We start from the raw sequence: 21280 nt of genomic DNA, 5'->3' as shown, positions 1-21280 counted from the left end.
TTTATTTTACACATTAAATAATCTTCCATTCTCGACCGGGACATAATAGAGTGTGTGCACAAAGCCCGAGTGTTACTTTATTCCTCGTACCCGCGGTGACGTCACCGGTCCTAGGAACCTTCGGCTCTTGTGTGCTTTGCCGACGGACCAATTTCCCGTAAGCACTTCCGGGGTCAGCGGATGTAGCACGAATTGCGTGTGTGTGTGTGTGTGTCCCCTCCTCCGGTGTTTTGGGGCATTAATTATTCTCGCTCCATGTAGTTTATTTAATCCCTCTTCGACGCACAGACTTCGCTTCTCTCTGTCAGTATCCAACGAAAGACGCGGAGCTATGAACGCAGCCCTCCGAAAGGTGACGTCACGTTGGTTTTGTCTGTAGTCTTGTCAGAGGTCACAACATCAAAGCTTCAGTGAGCACGTGTCGCACCGATTTAATCAGTTATTTCTCACCGGGTGTGAACGTTCAGATAGATTTATGGGTCTCAAACTCCTTAACTTTTGTTTATTATAACACGAGTATCCTGTATTTTTTTTTTTTTTTTTTTCCTGGTCCGGTATAAATGCCATAACCAGAGCAGTACATTTTTTATTATTATTATTATTATTGTTGTTGGTTAATCAGCTGATCTCCCCCCCCCCCTTCAATTATGTTGCCTTCACAAATATAAATAAAAAGACAGAAAGTGACAATGTTACACGATTAAATGTTTGAATACATGTATAATAAACGTTGACAGCTGATGTTATTCTGTTTTGTCCAGTTGCAGGTGTCTGTGACACAACAGGCGTTTGCGCTGAATCAAGCTCTTGCGTTATGCCGGTGAGATGTTCTTCTTTGATCCTCACGTGGCCTGATTTAAAGACTTATCATTTATAACCGCAGAGATTGAAGAAGGTCACGTGATTTGGGGATAAAACACAAAGTGAGTTCAGTGCGTGAACCAACTGTTTGGGTATTATATTTAACATTTGCCATCATATTTTTCCCGAATATGTTCCGGCTTCACTTAAAAACCTTCCTGACTGTTGCGCGTTTTTGTGACTTTTACCCGGTGTAGTTTCTTTCTTCTTTTTTTTTTTTTTCTTTTTTTTTGTGCAATATTACCACATTTCCACATTAATGGAATTAATTAATTTGGAGAGTAAAATATTCATCACGTTACCGGTGCGAGAGATCGAAGGACCGCAGATGGAATAAAGCAGAACCGTCCTGTAAATTGGGGGCGTACGAACGGCGGCAACGATTCACTTGACCGGTTCACTGCAGTTGTACGTGGGCTTTTCCCAAAATGGTGATGAAGTCGTCTCACTTTGGAGAGGCAAGGCCTGATGTAAACATGGCTAAGCCGCCACAGAGCGGACCATTTTCAGCGTGCAGGCTGCTGGTCTCAGTTTGCTGTCGTGGTTGTTTGTCGTTTGCTGTCGCGACGGGGATTTTGAAAATGAAAACACGTGCAGGTGATTGAAGTGGAGGAGAAGCTTCGGCTTCAACAGTCACGCAGCGGTCGATTCATATGCAGTCTGCATCTGGTGTGTCAGACCGGTGTCCACTAATCCTGATCCTTCCATCTTTCCAGGACCTCGCCATCCGTCCGACATCCTGTCTGGTGTAAGTATTCAAAAGATGAGAAGAATCGGCCGCTTATCTTTTCAATGAAGATTTGACTCCGTGTAGCTTCTGCCGGATAATCTCGCCGTGTGTGTGTTTTGAATGGACATTTTGTCACCTCCAGGCGCCGCCTCCGTGAATGACAGACAATACAAAAGCATGCCGACCCACGGGATCGGAAAGTGGAGGCATCTTCTGACCAAAGAAGCGGTAAGAACTTGAGGACTAATTACATTTTTGGGAGAAAAAAAAAAAAAAAGAATCTACATCTTAATGAGCTGTAAAAGAGTAACAACTTAACCTGTGAGAGCACGAGATAAGTAAACGTTCAAGGTTGAATTTATCCTGCAAAAAACAACAAAAAAACAAACGCATGTACATGACAGTTTTCACATCCTCGCTGATGAATGTTGATCAGAAAATAACGGAATAAATGACCCGAAAAATACAAATCGCGGGTGTCGGCGTCTTTTGTTTCGTTTCAGCCGAAGAAGAAGAAAGACAAGCAGCAGATGAAGCAGATCGTGGCGGCGACGGATGCGGCGTACGGCACTCTGAGCGTGAAAGTGTCGGGTTACGACATGACGGTGGTGGAGCATTACTCCCAGTACGTCCACAACCTGTGCAACCGGCTCGCCATCAAAGTGTCAGAAAGGTGCGGACATCAACCACATTAATACGGATCCGTCCGACGGAAGTACGCTCGTCCGCTCGCATTCGTTGAGTCGTCCGTGTCGCGTTTTCAGTCCCGTAGAATAATGTCGTATTTCAACGACGCTCTTCTTCCTGCTTTTTTTTTTTTTCCCCTCACGCAGCTACGCTTTGCCAACCAAGACCACGGAGGTCATGCTGATGCAAGAGCCGGGCACCAAGGCGTACGTCGACGCCGTCCTGAAGACTCACGAACGAGTTGTCCAGGTGAAACTCAGCCCGTTGTTTCGTTTTGTTTATCTGTTTGTACCGGTCTTTACTCCAGCCCGCGTTCGTTTCCCTGAGATATGAATCCCCGACTGTTCAACCTCGTTGTCTGTCCAGCTGAGCAGTTTGGACGCCACCTTGTGTCCCGTCTTCATGGACGTCCTGTTGAAGAACCAACCGGAGGGAGTTCAGCTGTCTGTGAAGGAGGTGAGTCAGCATGAATACAGCTATTTTAAACGTCGCTCGGACAAAACAAAACGCGACGAGGTCACCTCACGCTCTGCTATCAGAGGGTTTTTCTTTCTGGAATTTGATTGGCTTAATAAATAATGGAGGAAACACTAGATTGATCATGAGAATAATTGTTAGACGCGGTCCACTATTTTCTATTATTATTACGTTGTGCTGTTTTACCCAAATAATGGAAAAACATACCGATGTTAATTATTATTATTATTATTATTATTATTATTATTATTATTATTATTAACCAACACATCCCGACAATAAAATCACCTCAATGCAGTTTGACTCCAATCAAAATCTGTCTTGATTAAATATTATGTTAAAACTTTGTTGAAATGAATTTGAATATGAAACCTCGATGTAAAACAGTTATTCTAATTGAGGGTTGTCATATTTTCAGTAATAATTCACCTCTTGCCCTCCTTCTTTCCCTCTCAGCACACCGAGGCTGATTTCCACGCACGGTTCAAGGCTCGTCCCGAGCTGGACGGGCTCATGGCACAGATCAACCAATAGGACATTCTCAAGTTTTTCCAAAACTGTGCGCGACACCAACTTTCCATCTCGTTAGGAAAATGTACACCTGTTTGAATTTATTTATTGCCCGTTCTTCCTCAGCTAAATGCTGTTGAAGGTGATTATTGCATTGAAGTAACTGCACACATTCACGCTGGCAATTCTTCTGTAACCTTTGGAAAATAAAAACCTACCTGTTTTTTAATTTTTTTTTTTTTCTTCTTTCCAACAGAAAACTTTGTCATATTTTAATGCTTCAATTATGTCCCTAATAGATTTTGAAGTGTTTGTGTACAGCCTGAAAGAGTTTAAAACAAAAATCGAAATTACAATTATCAGGTGTATTAGTTTATTTAAAACCCAATCTCGACACTTTTATTCAGATTTATACGTTTCTGCTCTCCACAGAAAACTTCTGAAACTTTCACCTGCCCGTTTGACCTCGCATGTCATTTCCGGCCGGACTGAAAATGTGGAACCCAAAAAAAAAAAATAATCAACTATTAACTATTTACGGAAATCAAAATCTTTTAAAAAAAAATTTATATTTGTGGACAGGCAGCTCCTCAAACCTTCTGACATGGAGCTCTGCAGCACACCGACCTTTTGCCCACCGTCTTCACTGTCGTTACACAGTCCTGTTTAGAAAGTGTTTATTTCACAACTCCTTGTGAGTGAAACATGTGGGCAACAGACTGTATGGAACAGGTCTGAGCAAAGTACTAACACGGCAATTAGCAGCTTTTTTTTTTTTTTTTTTTTTTTTCCCCACAAATGAAACTGGAAGCACAAAAAGTATTCAAAGTAGCAGAGAGGAAATACTGTTTTTCAAGTAGAGCGGCAACAGAACAAAGAAGCTCATTAAGACTCATCGTGGTCAAGGCGAGGCAAGTTTATTTGTCAGTTTACAGCTTTATTTGCCCACTTTATTTGGACAGGCTGTTGCTGACCAGAAACACCGACGATTTTGAGGCTACTGAAACAGGGATCAGATGGTCTTTGTACGTACGAAGTCCGTGCCGACACCGATTTTGATTCGAGCACCATCATCGGGGTTAAAGTCCTGCGTTTGTTCCTTTCAACCACCAAAGCCTCTTTCCTTTTTCAGACTTCATCACACTTTACATTTGGTACCCTCAAGTGGACTGATGGCCTTAACTGGTCTTGAATCCCCAAGGAGATGATGATGATGATGATGATGATGACACCTCTTCACTTTGTATTTGACATATCATAATTGCAGTAGCTGCATGGCTGCTGTTCCACAAAAGCTATATAGTTATTAACAGTATACTTAATGTGTAATTAATGTGTCTGAATAGGTTTTTTTTTAAAAAATTTTTTATAAAAGTTTGAAGGGGTAGATACTGATGATGAAGAGATCACAGGAAACAGGGAAGAGGATCTATCAATATGCCCTCTTTACTTTTCTTTTTTTTTTCACATGAATGTCTTCAGATAAACATATCAGAGATGCTGCTTTTATGACCTAGTATAGATCAGCTTTGGACTGACAGTTTGAACAAAGTCTGAGGTCAAATACAACTTTGGGAAAACTCAACTTCTGTGTGTTCACGCCAAACAATGATTTTAAATAATACGTTTAACACACTCTCTCAGATATGTCACGTTTTAGCCGGCTTGATTACACCAAAGTGGAAAAAAAGATCTTGGAGATTAAAGAGGATTTAAGGGTAAGTAAGGAGACAAACCCTTCCTGTCTTGCATCATGCAGCACCAGTCTTCAGTTGGAGAAAAAGTTTCCATGAACTAACATTAACAAATATCCTTCCTGGTTTAATACAAAACATGGAGTAACACAACATTGACTTTCACACCGTTTCTTTTCACATAATGATGACATGTTGTATACAACCTCAAGTTGATGTTGCACTGTTTTTCTGACCCATTACTGCTTTTTTTTTTATACTTTAAATGCACGAACATAAAGAAAAAGAAAAAGACTTGTTCCATGCACGAGCCTGTGTGCTGTTCATTTTTCGAGGGAACGTCGATTTATGTGTTGCAAGACTCCTTCGGTGCAGTCAGGACGGTTTTGGCCGAAACGAAACTAAAAGTTGAGGTGGGACGAGGAAAACAAGAGTCGAGAGGCGATCACTCAGTGGAGCGTCGACATCAACAGGGTGAGGAGAAGGTGAGATGTGCACGTCTTACTTTTAACTTTTGCCATATTTTATAATGACAAGAAATAACATTAATTAATTCACGACACGTTAGACGTTAAGTAGATGTTTTCCCGAAGTGTTGTTTTATCCGCTTGAAAAAAACAAAAACAAAAAAGTAGAAATCACATGTAAAACGCGTTTATGACTTTAAAAACATATTCGGCATTAATAGCCTCTACTTTAAAAAAAAAAAAAGTTAAACGGTCTTAATGTAATTTATCAAACCAAAATTTGTAACTACAATACGAAGAAATGAGACGGCGGTGCTTGACTTATGTTTTTATCTTTTTCTCCTACGACTTATTTGCATCAGGGGAATTTATGTATTTAAATCCATCTATGTTTATTTGTTATTCTACTGTCCTATTATTTCCACATTGCTATTGCTTTTTCTATACGACGTAATGAGTACTTGTCTACACTATAAAGTTACGTCTCGTTTAATACAGTTCTTATTCAAAATAAAAAAGACGATGACGCTTGATGGTAAAAAAAAAAAAAAAACGAGACAGGAATGCAAATCCTCTAAACAGTGAAAGTGCAGGTATCCGGGTGTGTGCAGAATACACCTAACGTAGTGACATAGTGTTGGCCGTGCGTGGATTAGACCAATCATTCATAAGCAGTTGTTATTTTTTTTCTGCTGTAATTATGACGTCAAGCTTCTAATGCCTCAGCGCAAGTTGTTTATTTAGATTCTTGGTTGTTTGTATATAACATATATAGATATATACTGTGCATTTTATATTTAATATTTTTTTACTGCTATTTTATTGCTTTTTATTATTCTATTATTATCTTATTGCTTCCTGTATGCTGCTGTAGCGAAAAAAATTTCCTCTTGGGGATTAATAAAGTAAATACCTACCTACCTACCTGTCTGCAGAGTTAATATGAACTCCTTCTATTCCATTATATTTCTGATTGCATTGAAGTGATACTATGCGTCGAACAAGGATGTTTTTAAGAACTAAAAAGAGGAAATAAAGGTACAGCCAAAGAATTAGGATTGTTATGTAAACATCTCTAGGGGCTATCTTTCACATTATACTTAATTAAATTATATTAAAAATACGAACTAAATCCTACTTAAAATATAGGCCTAGTTAATCTGTACTGTGCCAAATTGACCAAAATTATTAGAAAACTGCACTTTAGTTTTACATTTACATTACTGCGGGCGTTTAACTCATTTTGTGCTGCTCTAGAGCAATCTTATTATTACTGTTTCTATGCTCTGTAATTTCATCTTGCTCTCTTCCTGTTTAACTTCCTGGTTGTGTCCGGTTGTTTGTAATCTGCAGCAAAATAGAGTCCCCACTGTATATTGCAATTCAGTACCACTAGAGGGAGACACCGAGTAACTATCCACGTCCTACACGTTCAGGTTGACATCAAATCATTGAAATAAAAGAAATTAAATGACTTAAAGAATGAAATACAGACATTTTACCGTATATTTAACAACAATATATGTTGGACTTAACAAAAGCGATACATTTAAATTCCTCTCAAATTGTCTTTACTAGTAAAATCTAACTTTGAGACGGGTGTTTCCTTAAAGTGGAACAGAGAAAAATGAATGAAACAAGGGTCAAAATGAAGAAACTGCAGCAACTGATCCGAGAAGACTCATCTTAAGCATGAAAATCCTTTTTTTCTGTCTCAAAAACAGGAACACAGGTTTGGTACAGTTATGAATCCTGAACATATGGAGACGCATGCTACTACAAATGTGTTAAAACACGTGCTTTTGTATTGGTGTTATAGTGGCACAAAACATTGCATTTACTCTGTTTTCTACAGATTTCGCAACACGTCCGACATGTCGATCCAGGTTTGCGACTGCGGTTGGTCCAAAATGACGACCTACCAGGGCCTCAGGACTCACCAGGGGAAGATGGGATGCACGCCGAAGGGAATGAGGATCCCTGAGGCTGAACAGATCATTTATCTTCCTAAGTACACCTACATGGCTCCTCAGATCAAACTACAGGACCCTTTCAGGGATATCTTCAGCAATTTGAAGTCTGGTGAGTTTCACAAAAACATTTCCCGTCTTTGTGCATGCACGGCCCCGAGTTACTGGATGTGCTCTGCAGAGTCTGTGATGCACCTGCTGCAAAATGTTAAATGTGAGATAAAAAGGTGCTGAGAATAACAATAACAACAAAAAAAAAAAGCTTCTGTTGCCTCCGTGTTGCACCCAAAATGACATAATATAAAAAATAATGTATATTCACCCCAATATGAGTTGTTACTCCTCAAAGTGTCATACACTTTATGGTTTCACCCACGTGTGTACCGGAGCGCGTATATGAATGTATATTTATATTGGTTTAATTTAATCAAGTTAACAAGAGAATTCTGTCATTTTCAACAGTTGTTTTGGATTATTGATTTTACGTGTGATTGTCCGACTTCAGTCACAACACAAATATTTATCCATAAAAGCCTTTATAGGAAATGAGGAGGTTTCTGTCAAAATAAAATGCTTAGAAGGCTTTTAATTTGAAATAATACAGGAAGTGCTGAGTTTGTATTAACACAGTAAATGCAGTAACTTTGACAGCGCAAATGTCCTTGGATCACAGCAAGGTTCAGGTTAATGTCACGAATCAGTTAATTCATCTCAAAAATCATTTCAAAAGGTTTAACCGTTACATTTGTCTTTATTGTCTCTCTCGAATGATCCGCTTCATTGTGAGTTCAAACACTCAAAACATGTAAATGAATTTCAACCAGATCAAGAAAACTGTGGACATTTTATTAGCTCACTTGAAGAAAAAAAAGTGGCGGAGAGTCATTCTGGCAGCTCTCCATCCCTGGTTTCACACATTTTCACTTTATCCCAAAATACTGACTAAGACATGGCTGTCCCATTTGCACATAAAAAAAAATAAATAAAAAAAAAAAAATTCATTTCAGATAACTGTTTATTGACGCTGCAAATATGTCGATTCCCCCCCCCCCTCAAAACAGCTACGTAGAAACATCAAATTAATTCTTAATCCTTATGTCCCAAACAGACGCGTCAGACTCTTTGTCCAAAATGGGCCTCCAGGTTTGCCACTGCGGTTGGTCTGAAGTTACATCTTACCACGGCCTCAGGACTCACCAGGGCATAATGGGATGCACGCCGAAGGGACTGACCATCCCGCAGAGTGAGCAGCCTTTCTGGGCGAAACAGTGGGAAGAATCTCAACGAAGGAACGTCGGACTGCTGCGCAGCGCTCCGGTCAAACAGGAGGCATGTAACAAAATAAAAGATTCAATTAGGCCGAACAAGTGAGGTCTGGACAGGGCGTGCAGGCCGCCATACAAAACCATGACATTTAATAAAGTTATGGAATGATCTGTATATTTATATCCTCTTAAGTATTTTTTTTTTGTCTTCCACCTTCTCTCTGACAGGATCTGTTCTCGACTTCAAACTTCATCACCCAGACGAATCCTGCAGCCACACAATCCGCAGTCATGGAGATAATCACACCCTGTATGTGTTATCATTTACTTCATTCATAACAGAGAATAAAAAGCTTTTATTTCACAGTGAACCCATCTTCTTTCCCTACAGTGGTCAGACCTCAACAGCATTTTCTACAAATGGGAGCGAACCCGTTCAATACTCACCAAGCGCTTGATTTCACCGCCGGCCCGAAGGTGCAGCAGATTTCTGGCTCGTTTGAATCTAATAATGTTGAGAAAGAAGCTGTTCGAGTGTAATCTCTTCTCTCTGATGCAGTGTGTTTCAGAGTATTTCAATTTTTGACCTTCATGTTTTTTTGTAAATTATTTCTGTAGTTTTTATTCGAAGCTTTGTTCGGTTAAACCCATTCAAACCTCCTCCGCCGTTTCCCGACAGCCTTCCTTGATGCCGCTGCCGTCGCTGACCTTCACCACCCAGGCCGACCCCGCAGCCGCAGATACCACAGTGAGGGAGTCCAACGAATCATGTACGTATTTGTTAGTTGTTTAAATTCGCAGCAGCGATAGAACGAGAAGAAAAAAAAAAAACATCGAAACAATTTCAAGCAGCTTTGTTTGTTTTATTTTCTCTGCAGTATTTGAGACTCCACCGCGCTCTCCTCCAACCACCTCCAGCCCGGGCAAAGTTCGTCGAGCGCTGGACTTCTCCACTGCCACTCAGCAGGTACGCGACTCATATTTAAATGCTGGGGAGGTCCTACCAGTTCTTCAGAAACAGCCCTAAAGTACAGCAGTCTAGATGCACCTGTATACAGTGACATTTTTACCTTGTTGTAAAGAATTTTACATGATTTTTTTTTTTTTTTTTTGCTGCTTTCTCTTCAGTAGATGCGCTGCTGACTGAAAAGTTCTGTTGTGTTTAAACTGGGTTTATTTTTTTTAATTTTAAATTTTTTTTTAAATTTTTTTTTTATCATATATCAGGTGGAGCACCACCTGAAGCCTCCAACAACCACAGCCCAGGAAATAGTGAAACATCCAAACGGGACAGAAAAAGAGGACGAGAGGGAGGCTCAAAAACAGCGAAAGGTACAGCAACTGTTTTTGCCCAAAAAAAAAGCAGCCTTGCTTGTCGGGACGGCAATATAAGTTTATTGTTTCATTGTTATGTCGGTTGGTCGACCATTTTGTCCAAACTGAAAGGCATCACAGTGCTTTGAACATTATTGACGACTCATCTACTACCATGAGATTAACATTTGTCGTTTGAAATTAGAAGTCTCCAAAGCTATTGGCTTCAAATCCAAATAAAATTTGGTAACAGATAAATCAGGTCATAACCTAGATTTTGTTTTGCTTGGTCGTCGCTGGTCAGAGCTAGCACAGCCGTAGACTCTTACGTCTCGTTGAGCTCCATCGGGTATTTCACTTTGTATGTTTTGCCCTCTTTCAAGGCTCGACAGGATAGGACGAAGGCTGATTTACAGCAGAAAATTCACACCGGAGAGACCAAGGTGGCCGAAGTACGATCGTCCGTGAAAGCCTGCAAGGTAAGCTGCAGCGGCCCGTTCCACTTCTGGAGTTGTGGTCGTGGTATTTTCTTGAACATCGCCCGTCACCTTTTTTTTTTTCAGGGCAATTTGGATGCCGAGTGGCTGGAGATCAACAACGTGTTCTCCGAGGTGATGAGAGAGGTGGAGGAGGCTCGGCAGAAAGCCCTTCAACCTCTGGAGGAAAGGTTAGCTCCGTGCGGCCGAGTGACATTCATAGTTGATGAGGATTAGTTGTTTCCACTCTGCAGGTCCAACGACCGGCCTAATGCGCTCTGTTATTTCTAGGAGGCGGAAGGTGAAAAGAGAAGCGAAAGATCTGGTCCAGAAGCTGCAAAGAGAAATTGATGCACTCAAAAAGACCATCGATGAACTGGACAAAAACACAGACTTGCAGGTGAGCCCAGAGGATCTGATGAATTTCAATTTTTTTTAATTCAATTTGTTTTTATAGCGCCAAATCACAACACAAGTTATTTCAGGCCACTTAACATGGTGAATATCCTTAAAACAGAACTTTATAGCATCAAACAAAGGAACCCAACAGATCAACAGTTACCACGTGAACTGTTTCCTGGGAGGACAAACCTCCAACAGTGAGAAGGAAATATTTCATATTAAAAGAGAGAAATACCTCCAACAGTGAGAAGGAAATATTTCATATTAAAAGAGAGAGAAATCTCTAACGGTGGGAAGGAAAAACTTCCTTTTAACAGGAAGAAACCTCAAACAGAACCAGGCTCAGAGGTGGGCGACGGTCTGCCTCGGACGGTTGGGGTGAGCAGAGAGAGAAAAGAGCAGCAAAGCAGTCCAGGACAATAAACTGTCATAAAAGCACTAAAACAGGAAACAGATTGTTCGACTCAAATTTTCCATTTCTGTGTATTTTCTAAGTTGAGTGTTTTACTCCTGAACATCAAAATGAATCTTGTATACTGTCAATGTGACACTTCCTTTTGCACACACACACACACACACACACACACACACACACACACACACACACACACACACACACACACACACACACACACAGGTTTCCCCTCCAACAGGCCTGCATGAATCTCAGGATTGGAGCGATGTAAGTGTGGACACTTCATTATCTTTCGGTTCGCTGAGATCGGCAACTTCAACCATGATGAAACAGATTCACCAGAAACTAGAAAAACTGTCCTCCGTTGGTGAGTCCTCACATTTATCATGGTTTGTATTTCATTTGATCAAGATCTGTCTTTAATTTATTGCCTCTTACTTAAATTGAATTTCTGTTTCCAAAGAACTGAAGAGGATTCCCACATTTGCAGGTGCGTATCTCTAAACCTCTGCATGACATCGAATACTTTGGTCGTCTTATTTAGAAAAAATAAATAATAATCAGTTGAGAGTTCAGATGTTTTTTTTTTATAAACTTCTGTTGATGTTATCACTTTGGTTAGTTCCCCACATTTTTTAGCACCTCGATCAGTTTTGCCGCCTTAGAAACAAGAAGCGAGAAGGAACTCTGCGTGTGGTACACTATCGGTGAATTTTGACGTGCGAATCCTAATTTGCTGTGTCACATTCGAAACAGTGGCGGCACAGTGGTGGAGTAGTTAGCATGGTCGCCTCACAGCAAAAAGGTTCTGGGTTCAAAGCAGGGTTTGAATCCTTTCTATGCGGGGTTTGCATGTTCTCCATGTGCCTGCGTGGGTTCTCTCGCACCATCCAAAAACATGCACCTCTGGTTAATTGGTGGTTCTACAAATTGCCCTTAGGTGTGAATGGTCTTTGTCTCTGTGTGTTGGCCCTGTGATGGACTGGCGATCTGTCCAGGGTGTACCCTGCCTTCACCCTACGTGAGCTGGGATAGGCTACAGCCCCGCCCCCCCTCCCCCTTGACCCTGTTCAGGATAAAGCGGGTATAGATAATAGATGGATGGACATTCGAAACAAGCCAACGTAAGAGGTGAATCATGGTTCAAACAGTTGATTTATGGACTAAACAGTATTCATTTCTTGTCTGGTAGCAAGTTAGCGAACAAAATAGCTGGCTATAACTGGTAGTAGTTTCTACGCACAATTTATGGTGACTTGGATGTCAGGCAAAAAGGTTTTAACCTTTCATTCTGTTGATCTTACAGGGTGGTTATTAATCGCTTTCAGTAACATATGCATTAAGCTGTCACACACGGTTTGTACATATGAATTAGCCCCGCATCATGATTCCTCTATTCACCTGTATTCTGTGTGACTGCAGTGGATGTGAAGTTGGACCCGGCCAGCGCGCACCGATGCCTCGTTCTTTCCGACGACGGGAAGGAGGTGAGAGACGGCGGGAAGAAGTCGGAAGTCCCCGATCCTCCGGAGAGGTTCGACCTGTTCGGCAGCGTGGTGGCGCTCAACAGCGTGACCTCCGGGAGGTCGTACTGGGAGGTGGAGGTCCGCAACAAGAGCGGCTGGGACCTGGGCGTGGCGAGACGCGACGCAAAGCGCAAGGGGAAACTCTCGCTGAACCCCGATGAAGGTTACTGGGTCGCTGTACATTACGAAGGGGGGAAGTACATAGCCCTGGCGGCGCCGCCCGTCAGCCTCTCCCTGGAAGAGAAACCTGAAAAGGTCGGGGTGTTCGTGGACTACGAGGAAGGCCTCGTGTCCTTCTACGACGTGACGACTCGGTCCCACATCTACTCGTTCACCGAGTGTTCGTTCGGCGATGAGGTCTTCCCGTATTTCAGTCCGCATCTGAAAGAAAATGATAAAAACGCCGCCGCTCTGATTATCTCTGCTGTGCCAAAGCAGTAACGTGACATCTGATGAGACGCGCAGAAGTTCGCTGTTATACACTAACAGCTGACTGCTTCGTGGTGTTTCAGGTCATGTGAAGGGTTTTAAATGAGTTTTGTGTGCCGATCCAGGTTTAAAAAAAAGATTTATACTTTAATGTTGATATTATGCAGGCGTCTGTTTTAGTTTTGTATGCTAAATATTTGAACTTCCATTTTCATTTAAGAAAAGTCAAAGTGTGCAAAAAAAAAAAAAAATTGTTTAAGGAAGGAACTAAAAACTAAATATGTATTTTTTTTTAAGGCAAACGATGAATTAATAAGGTTTGTTTCTCCTTTCATTGCCTAATTTCCTTTTATCGATGCCACAGATATTTCAATTAAGCTGCTTGAACAATTAGTTCTCAATTTGCAGTCAGAATTTGGTGGACAAGCTTTTTACTTCCCTTTGAGCTTCATTTTTAAGAGTCTGCATCGATCTGTTCAACCTTTTATCTTGAACAAGTTCCTCATGTGGTTTCTGTCAATATTCCGATTCACTGTTTCTGCAATATGTTTTTTGGTGTGGAGTGAGCATGCATCTACAGAACTAGCTGTGGGGAAATATTTTCTGTACTCTTAAGTTTTAATTTTAATGGTCTTGGTGCAAATAAAAGGATAAATATTTTTTTTAATGCGAGTTAAAAAAAAACAACACAATGACACCTCATTTTCTCTCTCCTCAGCCCCATGAGCGCTTTGTTCCTATTAGCTTCAAAGTTTCACTGAATTTGTTTATACGTTTTTTATGTCAGACAATGTTTTGTAGACTATGTTATCCAATCAGATTAAAATAAATGTAATTTCCACATAATCCAACTAGTCTTGTTTTTTCTTTTTCTTTTTCTTTTTCTTTTTCTTTTTCTTTTGTTTTGTTTGTTTGTTTGTTTGTTTGTTTTTGTTTTTTGGGGGGGCTACATGCAAATTAGGATGAGACCTACTCCAGTCCATGTATTTAAAAACAAATAAAAACCACACAAGGTGATGCAAGCCAAACATGTTTAGAGCTGCCTGACTCTAATAGACTCACTATAAATGGACTTAAAACACCAAGACCGTGGGAAGTCGAGGTGCGCAGGGTGCAGCAGCTCCCCTGGCAGATGGGAGAGGACCGGCACGCCCACAACTATAAATTAAAAAAAAAGAAAATAAATTAAAATAACTAATATTAAATCAGAGATTTATTTTAGTTTCGTTGGTTACGTTCATAATCTAACGATACTTCTATTTTTTTAAATAAATGACTAATAGTTAAATGTTAGCTTCCGAATTTTCAGTCCGGCCGGAAATGACGGTTAAGGTCAGATTTGGCAAGTCAAAGGTCACGTGACGTCTCGCCAACAAGCGCAACAGAAAGTAAACAGTGACGCTGGAGCTGAATATCAGAATTTCTTTCTAGAGCCACAAAGAAAAGAACAAAAACCACAGTTTCCAACCACTTATTTTGGTTTAATTTCTTTTGTTTTATTGTTTGATTTTTAATGAATTAATTTGCTAGCTGAGCGTCACACCACCCAAAAACAAATGACCAGTTTAAAAATAAGATTGTGCAAAAAGAGATATTTGCTGAAAACAGCTGGCTGAGGATGTAGTTGTAGATAAACTTCTGAGTTCATCATTACAAATGAACCTTTTCTAATACACATCATTTGATCCCCTGTTAAAATAAAAGTATTGATGAATACAGCTTGTAATACCACATATCAGTTTAAGTGCAGACATTTCTCAGTCTAATTATTTTCTGACATTTAAACTTTCTGCCAAGTTCAGCTAAAAGAGGACTTTTGCTCTTTCACAGAGCGTGTCATCTTGCTCCGCCACGTTTCTACTGTAGCCTGCAATCCAAAACTAAAATAATAAGATAATAATGATAAAATAAAAATATATGTGCCTCCGAGCACCCGGTTCAGTCTCTGCCTCCATTGTCCTCTCTCCAGGTCCTGCTCACTTTTAATGGAGAGACAATCAGTCCTGATTTGGTTCAGGTGGGCTAATTATCCTCATCCCAGCACTGTTCCCTGAACCACTCCCCCTCTCTCTCCCCTCTGCAGCTGAGCTAACACACACCCCACCACCACAATCACCTTTGGACATTTGGTTTTATTATCTTGTTTGGCTGTTTCAGTTTATGTACAACGATGACATATTGTCAACTCTATTTATTGCCAATTAGTTTACCTTTGATGTCCTGCTTTTCTCTTACCGGAAGTGGCGCCGCTAGGCAGCTCAACTTCAGACTCTAAAACGTCATCAAGAGGTTCTGGCGGAACTGACCTGTTTGTTTTTGGGACCTCATAGCAGTTTTAAAATTACAGTTATTCAGCTTTCTAAAATCAACGACTGAGGAGTTTGAGTCCCAATATCTGTGGTCCCAATTACACCTGATATAAATAACTAATTAATGTGTTAAAAACATTTAAAGTAGGTCGTTGTTTTTTTTCCGTTGCTTAAGTTCAATTTCTATGACGCAAACTGATTTATTAATGTTTAACAGAGTTGGCTTGCATAGAGAAATGCCCTTGATTGAACTGACCGTTTAACTGCTTCCACAAATTTGACTCCTTTCCACTAGAAGTCCTTCACCCTTCTGCTGTTGAACCAATGCTGTGTTGCCTCGGGTTCCTTCTATTGCTTGAAGTTTCTACTTTGAAATATTTAGGTGATTTACTCTTTCCTCCAGTCTCTTTTCAAACTATTCTTTTAGTGCTCATATAGTTTTCTCCTGGGTCCATTCCATTCTGGTATATTTTCTGAAATGTTCCTAAAGTTGTTTCTGAAGTATAGTTCCTAATATTCAGCAATATATTGGAGTTTTACTGGGATTTGTATGTTCTGGGTGGGTATTTGTTGTCTCATCATGTTTTCTTTCTGATAACATTGGACATTGATCGTTTTCTTCAGGTACTTCAACAGGTCGATACTCTGCCACCAAACTTGGCAGTCCATCATCAGAAAGAGTGGTAGGTTAGGTTAGGAAGTTACTTTATTAATCCCCGAGGGGACATTTTTTCACGACAGCAGCATACAGAAGCAATACGATAATAATAGAACAATAGAAAAGCAATAAAATAGCAGTAAAATAGTAGTAAAAAAAACATAAAATATAAATATAAAATATAAAATGCACAGTATATACAGTATATACAGTACAGTATATATCTATATATATTATATACAAACAACCAAGAAACACAGTCAACAGTGTTGTTGTTATGTGAGAAGATTCGTCCTGCAGGTTTGTAACGGCCACGGCCGGCGCCTGTCCTCTCGTAACTTGTGCATCAGTAACTCAACCATGCTGGTGTATGATGTCACAGTGGGAAACAGGGGTTGAAAAGTTAAAACCTGGTGAAGGGCACAAAATAAGTGATCGTGGCTTGTGATAAAATTGGAAACTTCTGTCGTCCTGTTCATTTTGAAAGAAACAACAACCGGAGGCCTGATAGAAGAGCTGAACACTGCGGGCTGCGTGCTCATCATCAGTCTGACATCTAAAACCTCTGGCAAGATCACAAGTTTAAAACTGAGCTCCGGTTCTTTATTGTTTAGACACTGCAAAAGGGAGAAGTCAGTAGATGCTGCAGTTCCATGTTGATACAGGGTTCGGTCCATTAAAGTAGCAGGACAACAATACATGGTATTGAAGAGAGAGAAACTTTATTCATGAAGCCAATAAAGAAAAGTAACGTTTGGAATGAACCAGAAAGAAAACAGCTTTTCAATCACTATTAGAAATGATTGTATGTTCGGATCTGTTGACAGTCATTTCAAATTGCTGCGACAACTGAATCCTGTTCAACTTGTTTGATCAGAAAACCATTGAAGGTTGTAAAATCACTTCTCCAAACATGTTTTTCTGCTTTCAAGCGCACATTCACCTGGTCTCCTTTTTGCAGCTGCAGAAATGTTGCGTTGCCTCCATTATCAGCCCCGTCGTTTGCTGAACTGTGGTCACTGGACACCACGACATAGTGATTGTTATTGATGAGGCTTAGCTGTGATCTTTGTTCTCCTCCAGCATGATAGAAGAAGGTGAAGTAGTAAAAGCCCGCGACAGGTGCAGAGAAGATACCTGTGGACACAAACATTTTAGTCCAACAACTGAAACAGCTTTGTGAACGACCTCGATTCCTTCTTTGGACAGATTTTTGGAAATATGTATTTTGTATTTAGTGCAACATACTGTAACAATTCAATTCCTGATTACAAAAAGGCTTAAAACATGTTTCTGTACCTGTATCTATCACACATGTAGCATCAACACGTTAAAATGAAAATATTTTAGGTGTCCAATATCGTAACTAGTTGTTTATTTAAATTTTTTTGAAGTTTTGTTCAATTACTCCTTCAATTATTTATTCTGCTCTTGTTGACTGATTCATCAAACTCCTGCAGAGTGACTTCTCTGTTAGACTATTAGAATAGTTCAATGTTAGCTTCCAAACGTTCAGTGTGTAAATCTGGTTGATGAGCCAGTGCCAAAGCTGCAGTTGTATATCCGTGTAGCCTGTTATTATCCTACATGACTATAATTTCTTTCACGTGCAAATCTTCATCAACTACACAACTTAATTTTGAACTTTGAAGTGTGTTCATTTGTCCACATCTTGCGCTGCATTGTAGACACGCTGCACTTGCTGTTCTTGTTGTATTGCATCATGTTTCTTGGCTTAATGCCTTTTGTCTTGTGTACCGAACTCACCTTTCCTCTTTTGTGATTGGCTGTTGGCTCCATGATTGTGGAGCAGATGATTGGCTGTCATTAAATGTGCACAAAAAGAGGAAGAGAAATCAGTTCATAAAAGCAGAATGAGTTGAGAACTTCTAACAGAGACCAGAGTTGGTGTTGATCCTCTCCAGACTCAGACAACGGCTGACAAAGGTACGGAAACTTCTCTTTATCTGTTTCTGAAATCCTTATGCAGTTATTTTTTGGTTTATTTATTTTTGTTTAATTTATTTTACAGAGTCAATTTCCAAAACAGGAACCAGCAACTGTTTCGATGCCTGATGAGTTTTGTTTTTGTTGACTGATATTTTAATACATAGCATTATTTTAGCAGATGTTTTGTCCAGAATATTGTTTTTATTTTATTTCATTTTTCACTTTGCTTAAACTGTAGCTAGTTCCAGTAAAAGCAAAGAGAACCAGGTTTTGTTATGTAGAGCGCCCCCTGGTGTCCTAGACTGTGAATCAGCCTCTAGTTCTTCCAGCATCCGACAACATCACTGTTTATGTCAAATGACGGAGCTGGTGCCAGAAGAACAACAGATTTTGCAGCTGTTTTACATTTAATGAAGAATTCAGATCAGCCACATTCACTATAAACATTGATCGGACATCCAGATAAAACGTGGAGAAGTCACACCATTAAACAGGATTTATGAGGATTAAGTCTGAAGAGGTGTGTTTTTAGCTTGCGGCGGAAGATGTACAGAGTTTCTGCTGTCCTGATGTTGATGGGGAGCTCATTCCACCATTTAGGAGCCTGGACAGCAAACAGTCGTGATATTGTAGAGTGTTTATCTCAGTGAGGAGCAACAAGCCGATTGGTAGAAGCAGAGCGGAGGGAGCGGGCTGAGATGTAAGGTTGGACCATGTCCTGGATGTAGACTGGACCTGATCTGTTCACAGCACGGTACGCAAGTACCAATGTCTTGAAACGGATGCGGGCAGCTACTGGTAACCAGTGGAGTAGGAGGAGGAGGAGGAGGAGGAGGAGGAGGAGGAGCGGAGTAGTGGAATAGTGGAGTAGTGTGAGTGAATTTAGGAGGTTAAAGACCAGTCGAGCTGCTGCATTCTGGATGAGCTGCAGAGGTCGGATGGTACTAACAGGTAGACCTGCCAGGAGGGAGTTACAGTAGTCCAGATGTGAGATGACCAGAGCCTGGACCAGAACCTGGACCATAGCCTGGACCAGAACCTGGAACAGAGCCTGGACCAGAACCTGGACCAGAACCTGCACCAGAACCTGGACCTGAACCTGCGCCTCCTATATATAGATATATATGTTTTAAACTGCACATTTTCATCTCAAAAATAAAGCCTTCCCTTCTTTCTTTTACTTCAGTGAAAATGATCCTCCTTACTGCCTTCATCTTCACTGTGGCCCTGATCCACGAGGCCAGCAGCGTGAAGAAGAACTTGCAGCCCTGCCAAGATACGAGCTACAACGACGCATACAACGTCTTTGCTGAAAGACACATCCTTAAAGAGTCCTTCGACAAAAGTGATCCAGAGAAGTGGGAAGGGTGAATTGAAAGTTTAAATTGATTATTTCATTATAAAAGAGAGAAGAACTGTGTGCTAAATTACGGTTCCTTCAGTTATCAGGTTCCTCTCCTGTGGAACCAGCTCCCAATCTCTTCAAGTCTGAGCTTTACACGTGTTTGTTTGACTAAACTTAAAGGCTGAAAAGAACTCTTCTTCGTATCTCTGCACTTTTCTGTTCTGACTTTTCTTGACATTGAAATTTTAATGTCTTTTTCTTTTTTGTGCTGTAAAGTATTTTGCACTGAAGATTGAAGATTCAATTGAACTGAATTAAATGTAAGACATGATGGTGAAATATTGATCTAATTTTACAGGTATTTGAGAGGCAAAGGTCTGTGGTGCAGAGTTTCATTGCCGTCCTTCATCGAGTCCAGTGAGAATGTCGAGCAGATCTGCAGCAGCAAGGGCCGTCGCCTGTTAAACAATCAGAACCAGGGTAACTTGTGTATCAGCCAATCAGAAATGATGGTTTATGATGTCAGATATAGTCAGATGAACATCAACTGTCAACTACATGTGACAAACCAACGTCGACGTGTGATTGTGGCCTGTAATAAGGTTGGAAACGTCTGCCGTCCTGTTCATTTTGAGAAATTCAGCAATCAAATGCCAAGCAATGATCCATGCGTGCAATAATGTGGGAAAATAAACCAGACTGCCAATCAAATTAGGAATATCCCATGCAGAAGCTGGGAGGCAATCGAAAGCTCAGGAAATTAGGTTTGATGTGAGGAAGATATCGTAATGCCTTCTTTAAACATTCTTTCATGTGAAATACGCATTCTCAATATTCAAATTGTACGAGTTAAAAACCACGTGAATAAGGAGACCACGGAGAACCTGTAGTTTTAACTCATCGATCTTTTCTTCTTTGATGTTTTCAATTGTCTGCCAGATGTTACGACCTCTGTAACATCTGTGGGAAAACCATACGCTACCTACTCCCGTCTCTTTGACCCGCCGATGTTACCTGCCATTCGGTCAGCATTTGTGCAGATATAGTGCCCCCCTCCCCCTCCTCTCACCCTGTTGTCCCGAGGTCAGCATTTACATACTGTCTCCCCCACCCTCCTGCCTTCTGTATGAAATGCTTCACTCTGTCAATGCAAATAAAAATCCAACTACAACAAACTTTGGATGAGTGTTTTTCCTTCAACAGATGTCACAGGACGTGGCAGCAATTGTGCTCAAACACAGAAATGTACTTGGTCACCTTGTTTGGCTCGCTGTGTTAAACGTTATAAACTGCAATACGTCAAAACGTGTAGAAACCTAGTGTACAATTATTATTGACCTCCTGAGCTCCATTGCATGTCTGTGTTGTTTTACATGGATGATGTCAGGTTCGTTTTTGACTTTTTGTTATTTCTGGTTCGAGGTCATAATTTCAGCAGGCAGTTTAATTATTTTCTGACATCTAAACTTTCGACTAAGTTTAACTAAAAGAGGACTTTTGTTCTTTCACAGAGCGTGCCATCTTGCTCCGCCATGTTTGTACTGTAGCCTGCAATCCAAACATAAAATAATAAGACGATAATAATAAAATAAAAAAGACGTTTTTCTCAAGCTTCACGGCCACCTTCGATTCAGTGACATACTTGGAAGGTGAAGGTGTTCAGGTTGTTGCAGTCTGCGAACTCACCACTTGATGTCACCAAATCGTCTTCTTTAAGGCTTTTCCCACAACATTTGGTGAAATGAGCATCATTTCGTGAAGAGACGTGCAAACTGAAGTGCAAAATGCCTGCATT

At 40.5% G+C, this 21280-nt stretch overlaps 2 protein-coding genes and 1 long non-coding RNA gene across 4 annotated transcripts; all 3 read left to right on the top strand.

Annotated features, from left to right (window-relative positions):
• Nucleotides 1–171: 171 nt before the first annotated feature.
• Nucleotides 172–3494, top strand: mrpl48 (mitochondrial ribosomal protein L48). 2 transcript variants are annotated; one of them, XM_069158952.1, is made up of 8 exons: nucleotides 172–352; nucleotides 768–820; nucleotides 1578–1609; nucleotides 1734–1819; nucleotides 2095–2264; nucleotides 2425–2527; nucleotides 2645–2734; nucleotides 3212–3494. In XM_069158952.1, the coding sequence occupies exons 1-8, from the start codon at nucleotides 332–334 to the stop codon at nucleotides 3287–3289; spliced, it is 633 nt and encodes a 210-aa protein (XP_069015053.1). In that variant the 5' UTR covers nucleotides 172–331; the 3' UTR covers nucleotides 3290–3494. The 2 variants fall into 2 exon arrangements, with proteins under 2 accessions (XP_069015053.1, XP_069015052.1); XM_069158951.1 differs by having other exon boundaries at nucleotides 762–820.
• A 1915-nt stretch (nucleotides 3495–5409) lies between these two features.
• LOC138203925 (E3 ubiquitin-protein ligase TRIM21-like) lies at nucleotides 5410–14063 on the top strand. Its single transcript, XM_069158944.1, has 14 exons — nucleotides 5410–5444; nucleotides 7282–7508; nucleotides 8505–8725; nucleotides 8890–8971; nucleotides 9053–9138; nucleotides 9341–9431; nucleotides 9540–9628; nucleotides 9889–9993; nucleotides 10359–10454; nucleotides 10539–10642; nucleotides 10743–10851; nucleotides 11491–11635; nucleotides 11732–11758; nucleotides 12691–14063. The coding sequence occupies exons 2-14, from the start codon at nucleotides 7301–7303 to the stop codon at nucleotides 13233–13235; spliced, it is 1908 nt and encodes a 635-aa protein (XP_069015045.1). The 5' UTR covers nucleotides 5410–5444; nucleotides 7282–7300; the 3' UTR covers nucleotides 13236–14063.
• Nucleotides 14064–18049: 3986 nt separating this feature from the next.
• Nucleotides 18050–20660, top strand: LOC138203917 (uncharacterized). Its single transcript, XR_011178749.1, has 3 exons — nucleotides 18050–18137; nucleotides 19327–19507; nucleotides 19844–20660. It is a non-coding gene; the product is annotated as an uncharacterized lncRNA (long non-coding RNA).
• The last annotated feature ends 620 nt before the right edge of the window (nucleotides 20661–21280 follow it).

Source organism: Embiotoca jacksoni, unplaced genomic scaffold, assembly GCF_022577435.1.
Source record: "Embiotoca jacksoni isolate LCO1_2020_lvr unplaced genomic scaffold, fEmbJac1.0.p SCAF_24, whole genome shotgun sequence".
Lineage (NCBI taxonomy): Eukaryota > Metazoa > Chordata > Actinopteri > Embiotocidae > Embiotoca > Embiotoca jacksoni.
The sequence above is the reverse complement of the archived record's forward strand: the minus strand, read 5'-3'. Positions and strand labels throughout refer to the sequence as shown.